The sequence below is a fragment of the Egretta garzetta genome, unplaced genomic scaffold (genome assembly GCF_000687185.1).
Source record: "Egretta garzetta isolate BGI_Z169 unplaced genomic scaffold, ASM68718v1 scaffold156, whole genome shotgun sequence".
Taxonomy (NCBI): Eukaryota; Metazoa; Chordata; class Aves; order Pelecaniformes; family Ardeidae; genus Egretta; species Egretta garzetta.
In genome coordinates this window covers 2,337,871-2,347,501 of record NW_009260125.1, presented here as the reverse complement: position 1 = coordinate 2,347,501, position 9,631 = coordinate 2,337,871, and the positions used below count along the sequence as shown (strand labels likewise).

Sequence of the window (9,631 nt, the reverse complement as noted above, 5' to 3'; positions counted from 1 at the left end):
GGTGGGTGTTCCCGCTCAGTCGTTGCAAGTGCTAGGTTGGTAATTAGTATACCCTAAAAAAATGAGGGAAAACTGAATACTGCTTTTCAAAGTGTATTTGGAGGAAATTAGAGGCAGGGCACTAAAAAGATAAAATGCAGGTATGCGTAGCGTTTTCCACGCCTGATTTCTAACCCGTGCATGAAACTAGTGATTTAATACTTCATTCTTTGTGACAAAAATGATTCAAAGAGCCATATTTTTCAGGGCTTTTGATCTGAAGGTTTCCGAGGGTGCCCCGCACGGCTGAGATAACCAGCCGGGGAGGTAATCCGCGCCATAACTCCCTTGTTTCCGTCCCCTCAGAGCGCGGCTGGGCACCGTGGCTCCTGCGGCCTCCTGCCGAACAAAAGGGCTTAGGGAAATAAAGTCGTTGGGTTGGTAAGACTGCGGAAGGCGAGGGCAGGCGGTCTCGGTGGTGAATATTTTCTGATTTTTCCAGAAATCAAGCAGAAGATTGAGCTGCTGATGTCAGTTAACTCTGAGAAGTCGTCCTCTTCAGAAAGGTACAACTGCATCTCCTGCATGAGCGGTTCGTGCTGTAGCATTGCCAAGCAGCGGCGCAGGGCTTTTTTTCTTTTCCTTGTCAAGTTTGCTGGTATTGTTTACGTATTGCATGCTGGTCATTGTACCGTATCCATCGAACCTCTCTTTTTGGTTAAGCTTTGTGCGTTTTTGCGGATATTTATTGATTTCTTCTTTTTTTTTTTTTTTTTCCTTTTTTGTCTCTTTTTTTTTTTTTTCTTTTTTTTTTTTTAAATGAAGCCTACTGGGCTGCAGCATGCGAATCCTACTACAGCAGGCTGCTGGTTTGTGTGTGCTGGTGTTGCAGACCTTGCTCCTTTTCACTGTCACGCAAACAGCATCTCGATTTCTAAATCCGATTTTAAAGCCCCTCGCGTTTTTGTTGTGTTGCAGGAAACCGTTCCACGGTTGCACAGGGTTCCTTTCAATTTAGATGCGTAGGAAATAGAACTTGGTGAAGCGTTTCATGTCCTGTTATGTGGAAAGGGAGTGTCCTTTTCAAAGTAGCTCAGGAATCGCAAATCCGCCAATTAGTCACATTCTGTAAGATAGATGTGATCCTTGTTCAAGTCTGTGCTAGGAAATGGAGCAGTCGCTGCATGCAGTAATGGTTCATGCCTGCAGGTAAGGACAAAATGACTCAGAAGTGTTTTTAAAGCGATCATTTTATCTGTCAATCAGATTATTACAATTTCAAGTAGCTGTTTCGTTTTAAAGAAATATTTCGAGGTACTAAACGCACATTAAGTTTTCTGATCTGAAATAACCTCCTGGGGATTATTTTGCTGATTTTAAATGATCACTTCTGCCCTGCTCACTTATGTTTTGCTTGTGACTGAATTTTAAGAGAGATTTTTATTTTCAAAATTGCCTAAATCCAGAGCAACATGATACCATTTTTTTTCCCTCAGATAATTTACAGTAATCATTTCAGCTGTATGCAGAAGACCATCCGAATGTTCTGTTTTGCCATTTTACTGTTGGATGTTGGCAAAAAAAAAAATGGTTAATTTTAAGCACTCGAACTGTATGTTTAGCTGAAATTATTGCCTATGGTACATTTTATTGAATGGCTCAGCATAGAAGGACATGGTCGTGTACTGAAAGCTATCTTAAGGAACCAGGCTAAAAGACATCTTTCAAAATGAACGAGTGCTGTGTGGCATGCATGGTTTTAAAAAACAAAAAGAGCAATTTAATTTGATTTATATTTGTGTAAGATATGTAGAAGCAAAAACTGCATTGCCTTTCACCAGCTGTAGTATAACAAAGTATCAGCAATGAGAGATACAGAAAATGGTGGGGGGGAATGGGTGGTTAAGTCACCTTTCCAAAATGGAGAAATATAAGAAGAGCTTTTAGGGATGTTTAATTTATTTATTTATTCAAAAATAAGAGTAGTGAAAGAAAAATGTTAATGTTTATTTGTTTACCTCTATCCCACCCTGATGCCTAAAATTTTTAAATACAAGACTAATAAAATGGTGGTGATAACATAGGGGATGATGGGTTGAAAATAGTAAGGGAAACAGGTGTTAACTTGATTTTGGGAAGGCTTTTGTTGGCATTGCTATGGGGGAATTTGTTATAAAATATAGGCATTTATTTTATCAATACTAATTTTATGCAGCATCCTAAAACTGATCAGTCTGTTTTTGAGCAAAACATGCTCATAGTTGAACTAATGGTAGTGCTAGATTAATACGTCCCTGTAAAGGATTATGACACCGAGTTAGAAAAGGATGCATTTATCTGAGGTCCATTTAAACACCATTAATTAAAAACTTAAGATTTTGTAGCAGTACGATGCGTTATCTTGCAATAAAGATTAAAATGAGAATGTTGTATATGCACATAGATTTCTTCTGAGGATTTAAATACATGGTACTGTTCACCTGGAGATTGATTTGACACATCATCTGCACAATTTACATGGCAAGTTATAAATGAAAACAACTTTATATATTATCTGAGGGGTTTTTTTTTAAATAACCACATTCTTTTCACCTATCTAAAAATAGACTGAATTTTTTTGCAAGCTGTTATGAAACAGTGCTGTCTATCCTATTAGCTGCCAGTTCCTTTCAAGGCCCTTTCAAAATTACTGTATAAGGTGTTTTTAAGAAGAAAATTATAGTATTGAATGTTTGAACTGAAAAACTGTCCTCAGTCTGCTATATAGCAAAATTGCAGTGTGTGTTCATACCATAAAGATGTGAAAATATTCATGTTTTGACAGAGAAAAGGAATTCATAACTTGCATATTTTGGGGGGGTTTTTAATCCTCAGTTTTTACCCTTGCTCCTAGTGGTTGGACTTCTTGAGAAGCTTGAGTTGCCTGGGTGGAAATGCCAGGTGGAAGGTCTGAAAGAGTCCATGGCTTGTTTCTTGTTTTCCACACTAGCAGGGGCTGCTAGACAGTGCTCCCATAGCAGGAGGGGAGGGGAGAGGAGGTGCTCTGTGCATTTACAGAAACTGATGAAATGGGAATAGGGAAGGAATGAGAGAAGCCCATCGCTTGCCTCTTTTCTTTGATTGGCCTTTGTTTTTACAAGAGTTTAGTGTTTGTAGGTTTTCCTCCTCACTTGGCAAGTTCAATGTGTTATCCTATTCTAGAGGAAAAAAATTATGAGAAGGAAGCTGGATATAACGGATGGTTTGGCTGTTAGGGAAGCTCAACATTTTAGAAATCCTGCGGCATTCTCTTATGATAGTTAGTTATTATATTTTTAAGAGGCTTTTAGGAGACATTAGCAAGAAAGTGAGATGAACCCTTTCGTTGAGGATCCTCTCAGATGTTAAAGACATTGCAGACTTGAATAGTAGACTAATAAAAACCTGAGACATTTTTCATAGCGAGATTCATCCTTCCTTTTCTGTCACTTTCCCCCTAGAAAAACTGTTAACTGCAGATGAGGGGATAAGGTAGCTGTGTTTTGGTGTGTTAATGGGATATTCCATTCTAGAGATGCAGTCAGATAGCGTCTATAAGTCCTAATTTCTGAGTAGTTAACGGTGCCCTGTAGGTGTTAGCAGCCTGTGACAAAGTCCTTGTTCCTTGTTGATAAGGTAACCCGGGTAACTACGCGTGTGCACATGGACGGTTACAGTGGATCAGGTAACCTGCTGTAACTTGTTACACTGAATTGATTTGTTTGGATGCCTGAGCTTTAAGTATACTTCCAGCATGCTTACAATGGCAGACACACCTGGTTTCTTTACCTAATAAGTAGTAATTTAACTAGCGTGTACCCCCATATTCTTCATGTTCCAGTGCAAGCTGTGGGAGCTTACTTGTCCAAGCTGTGCACATGTCAGTAGCAGCAAATGCAAATGCAAGTAGCAGCAGCCAGACAGAGGAGAATGGTCTTACAAGAACGCTCCAAGAAAGCAAAAATACTTTCATTTCTGTTGTACGAGTTATGCACTCTTCTCATGCACAGCACAGTCAACCCTTTGAGCTGTGCAGGTTTTCTTTTTTTTGCCTTTTTAAGGGCTTTGTGGAACTCCTTGCAAGTTTCTGATTTGTTTTGAGAAAAGTCAGTTCTTCCACCTGGATCACGTTCTACTCTTTAGACTGCAAGCCTAATGCATATAGTATTTCTCTTTTCCATGCTTTAGGACAAAGAACTTGGTATTTTTTTTAGCTCTGATTTTGGATTCTAAATTTATGTTGTCTTAGCAATGCATTTTGACCACAAAGTTATTTACTGGTAAAGGTTATTAGCACGGCTGATAAGTCTGTAGTATTTGACCTGCTCTTTTCCCATCTTTCTGTAACGGCCGCGTATGCGCGTTTCTTTAAAATGAATTTCTGCTTCAGTGTTTTTTAAAAAAAATTAATAGCAGGCACTCGTGCAGTCTTAAAGTAGATAACTGGTGTGTGTATAATTCAATGTTCATGATTTTGAGGGGTTTTATTAATAGTAAAGGGAAGATACTTTCAAATGACAGTAGGACAACAAAAGTTTGTTATTCAGTGTGTAGAAGGATTTGGATGGGGTTTCAGGCCAACTGGTTTTTTTGTGGGGTTTGGTTTTTTGGGGGGGGTGTTGGGGTGGGGTTTTTTGTTTGGTTTTTTTTTTAGCCTTAGGCTATGTGTACCCCTCTCTCTTTGTAATTTATCTTTGTAGAGCAAATTAATGTATTTCTCAGTGCTTTTACGTGGTTCTTCATCAGGTCATCCCAAGAATGCAGTCAGGGGTAAAGTAAAAGAGGAAGAAATCTAAAATAATGAGGAGGAAGAAAAAAGATGGAGGCTAACTACTACTGTCTGCTTCCTTTTCTAAGAGGAGATCTAATGTTAGTTGATCTAAGAGGTACTGTCAAACAGGTTATGACACTGAAGGATTCCTTCAGGTTTAGGAACATGTGGGATTTTTTTTTTGTTCTGGTTTTTTTTTGTGTGTGTTGGTGGGTTTTTTTATTTAATTAAATTGTGGATGCAGAAGGCAGAACTGTCACTTGTAATGAAGTACAGAAATAAAACATGTGTTTAAAAGTAGAAGGATCATCAGCTCACAACATTCAGTATGAGCCGACATTGCTGTGTGTCAGATAAATGTTTTGGAATAATTATTAGATAATAATTAATAAGATAATACTATTGTTATTTATGTAACTAACATTGAAACAAAAAATAGTAACCAGAATAATGCAACTATTTCATCAGTTCCACTTTTAAACATGTTTTAAAAATACCATCTTTTCTTTAGCTGTCTTCCCTCTTCTGTTTTTTAAAGTGTAAAAGAAATATGGCCTAACTTCCATTTGAGGGCGGTTGAAATTTATTTTTAGTAGTCATACAACTTTAACTTTCCAGTTTCGTTTAAAATAACATGAGCAGTGTATATTCCTCCCCTCCCCCCCTTCTTTCTTTTTTAAATTGCAGCTAATACTGCTATTTGTTGTATTTTATCTCAGAAGTAGGGAAGAAATCATTCTGTCTTAATGTGGGCCCTAAGCTATTTGTCCAGGGAGGCACTTCATTCCACCACTGAACTGTGATCGGTGACAGTGTGCCTGTATAGCTCTCTTAGACAAGATACTTAATTTTAGATTACTAAAATTGCACCAAAACTAATCCTATGTTTTGTGTATTTTTCCTATTAAAGGTTTTACAGGATCATTGTTTTAGTGTGCAAGGCTTTAAAGTATGAAAGGGATGTAGAGACAAGGAATGCTGCAACTTGCTGTTGAGCTTGTGTAGTAAAAAAAAAATAGAAATGACATATGTAGAAGCAGTGACTTGTGGAGCAGCTTTTTAACTCAAGGTGATATTTTTAGGGGACACTGCCCCTTTTTTTTTTTTTTTTTTTTTTTTACAGCTTATAGTGCCTGTATCAGTTAATCAGTAGGCTTTGAGAAGATTTAGAATTTGAAGTGTATTTTATTATTCAGTGATAGTCTTTGTCTATTTCTGTGTCTGTCTGGAATTTATACTGTATGTAAGAAAAACATGTACTTTGATATTTAATCACAAGTGAAATGTATCATCAGTATCCCTACTATTCAGGTGATCTTCTGTGCACTAGTTGATATTTTTCTTTTTTTTTTTTTTTTTCTATCTTTAAGAGCTTTTCATCATGCAGTTATTTGTGAGATAGTTATTACAAAGAGGCTTCTAATATACCCTCTGAAAACACAAATCTCTGATTTTGGCACTTACTGTTGGAACTAACATGAAAGAACTTTGGGAAAAGGGAGAGATTGAAGGTGCTGTGAGGTTGTATGAGATTTTCCTGTCTGAGAACTGTTCACTGGAAACTAATTCAAGCAATCCAGTGATGATTAGAACACAGTTAATGGCTAAAAACCCATATATGTAAAAAAATTGAAAACTAAGATTTGAACAATATACTTTCTCTTTCTAAGGTAAACATATGCATTCCAATTCCACTTCAGGGTAAAAGGTCAGCAAAAAAGTAAGGGGTCATTTTAAGCAAAGCCTTTTGTATGGCAAATTCAGTCTGTTTCATGACTTGAAACTTTTTGCCTAATCGCTGTCTTAATCATGACTTCACTAAAATATCCACTGCAGGCCCCTAAGCCTAAGGAACGTTACCTGATAGATTGCATAAAACAATGTGTACCTATGCCAGATGACTGCATTTCTATTGTCACTGTGCTGTGCTACAGGATGAATTCATTTGTGGTTTTCAGCATCTTCACACTATATACTTACAAATGAATAATAAAATATTTAGATTCCATATAATTCACTAAACTCACTGTGATATGATATGTGTATTTTCATTGATCTGCAGTTGATGTAGTTACCAAGAGACACTAAGCAACAGGTTAAGGGAATGTATGCCAATTAAAGCATTCCATTTTGTTGCATAGTTTGTGTATTGTAAGCATATTGCCAGGAAATTGTGGCATCTCTCAGCTTCTGAGTTGCAGTGAATCCTGCCATGCGGTTCAGAGGATATCCGTCAGTCTTTCAGTTTGATTGAAAAGTACCTTTTCTTTCCAAAGGATGTTGTGACCAGGTCTTTTACTAGTTCTGTCTTGAATTTTACACTCCTGAGCCAGTATCTGCCCCAGGTGCTTCTGTATTTTCAAGACTCACCCTTAGGCTTGGGTAAATTCTTGTGACAAAATCCAAACAGTCACTGTTACCTTAAAAACAAATATGAAAGTCATTTCATCTAGGATACCTAACAAACTCATGCTGCAGATTGTGACTAGATGGATAGTGGATTGCTGTTGCCCTTTCTTTTGCTTTGCTTTTTTTCCTCTCTTTTTATTCTTTAAAGCTCCAATTATGAAATAATGTGTGCAGCTCCAAGCTCTGCCTGTTACATTTGCTACAAATGAAGCAGTGCCAGTTCTTTACCAAATGTGTCTACACAGCGTTCCTCATCGGATTGTAGCTTTAGGTCAGTCAGGCTGGTTGATTGCTGCTCTTCCACAACTGGACAATATTCAAAACCAGAACCACATCCCACATTCTGTTCGTATGAATTTTTGGCTGTTGTGTTTAGCAGGATGTTCAGAAGATACTTTAAATAACCTCTCTACTGACAAATGTGTCCTCATTCTAACTTTATCTTGTTGTCTTCTAAAAAAACAAATTACTGTAACTTGGTGATACCCTTATTTACTAAAAGATCGTGTTTTCTTCTCTTGAAAGCTTGTTGAAACATCTGTATTGTAATGTTGTGCTGGTTAATCTTGAAGACTTTTTTCCAAAACCTGGAGCAGTGTAATTCCATGGAGGGGCAGAGAATTTCTTACAGCTGATTCTTATTTGGCAAAATGTCATTGGAGTAACATGAAACATTTTAAGAATTCAGTGCTTTGTTTTCATGAAGCAGCTTCCTATGCCCCAAATTTACTGGGATGGGTTGTTCACAGCCTTCCTAAGAAGGCAAGGAGTTGTCCTCACTTCTGTTGCTCGGTACTACTGTGCATGAGGATAGAGTAGTGTATATCTTTTTGGGGGGCAAAGGCGGCCATATTAGTGCAGAAACTCTTCTTAAGTTACATGTTTGTTCTGTGTTGACAAAGCTTAAATATTAGCAGGAGTTCTGGCAGAAACTGGGAGAATTGTCATTAATACCACTATAAAGAGATGGTATTTTCTTTTGTAACCACTCCTGTATCAGAATATCCAGCAGTGTTTTTTTTGTGGAGGCAGAAGAAGGGTCTGAAATTCCTATGGCTTTCAGTGGGCAGCTGTTTTATTATTCTGCATCCAGCATCAGGACCTGCAGATTCTTGTTGTCTGTCATCTTCAGCTGCTGTGCCCACTGTCCACAGAAGCATTACTTCCTGCCATGCCCACATACCAAACAGACGTATCAACCTCTGTCTATTCCATGCCATGAACTAGGATGGAAGACGTTTGGAATTAGCTCTGTTCTGCATGAATCCTTCTATAAAAGGATTACTTTACCCATAGGAGACCACGTGGGGTGGTTTCTGCAGAGTGGTGCTTTGTCATCCCCAGTATGACAGTGTAAAGCCTTTCTGACAGCTCCTGTTGCGTATGTGACAAGAATCAGGAATTTCCACTGCTGCTCAGTGTCTTATCTATGTGAGGCGCCTGCTTCCGAGAAGACTGTAATACAGCTTTGGACCAAGACTTCCCGAAGAGATACGAGAAAGATGATCAACCACGGCGACTCTGAAGTACATTTTTATCTATTAAAATATTTCGTTCTAATATAATATAAATAAGAGTACAAACAATCTTTATATGCTTAGCTTGAAGTCTCCCTTGGCTCCTTCCCAGGTAATTAATGTTTCAGATTATTAGTCTAGAAAGCCAAATAAAAAAAGATGCAGCCTTTCTCAGAATGCTTATGGTTCACAACAGAAGTGAAAGAATGCACCACTTACGAAGAAGTTACTGGTGATCAAGGAAGAAAAGTCTTCCCCTTTCTCAGAAGTACTCTTGATATCTGTGGGTGGATTACTGAGATGATGAATTAGCGTAGACCCTATTCCTTGGGCACCCCAGCTGTGGTATGCTGCCGGAGAATGCATGATTTTTTTTGTGCAGACCACTAGTATTTAAAGGTCCTGTTGCTCTTCATGGAAATCTGTTTACAAGTTTCTCCAAGGCAAGCTTATTAAACGTGTTTCTGTAATTTAATTTACATCGTTTCAACTGTATTTTTGCTTTGTTTGTGTTACTCTTCCATTATAGTGGTGTACAGTTGAGTCCTGACTTGAAAAGAGAACACACAGGAAAGATCTGGTCAAGATTCCTTTCAAACATGTTTAGCACATAGGAATTTCAAGGGCTATTAAAAGAACTGGAGGACATTCAGCTGAAGTAGAGGGGTGACTGAGAACACTAATACATTTATTTTACTCTCATTTAAATACTCAGTGCTTTACAAAATGCCTTAGCAAAACTGCATGGAGTGTGTTCCAATAGATCTCAGGACAGCTTAAGCAGGTATAGACTGCTCCAAACTCAAATCTAGGGCAGATTTATACACTTCACACTCAAAGTGTTACTGATAGCTTTGGTAAGAAACTTGCTAAAGGTGTGTGTCCTTTTAGCCATGGCAGTTGTTAGAGGTAACCAAATGTGGAGGGCTTTGGGTCT

General features: G+C 38.0%; 1 protein-coding gene across 5 annotated transcripts in view; it reads left to right on the top strand.

Moving 5' to 3' along the window:
* The first annotated feature begins 340 nt into the window (after nt 1–340).
* Nucleotides 341–9,631, top strand: part of SRPK2 (SRSF protein kinase 2) — a 99,425-nt gene continuing 90,134 nt past the window's right edge. For all 5 annotated transcript variants that reach the window (XM_009641385.2, XM_035896834.1, XM_035896837.1 and 2 more), the window contains exon 1: nt 341–545. In XM_009641385.2, coding sequence (XP_009639680.1) covers nt 508–545 — 38 coding nt within the window. In that variant the 5' untranslated portion in view covers nt 341–507. The remainder of the gene's footprint in view (nt 546–9,631) is intronic.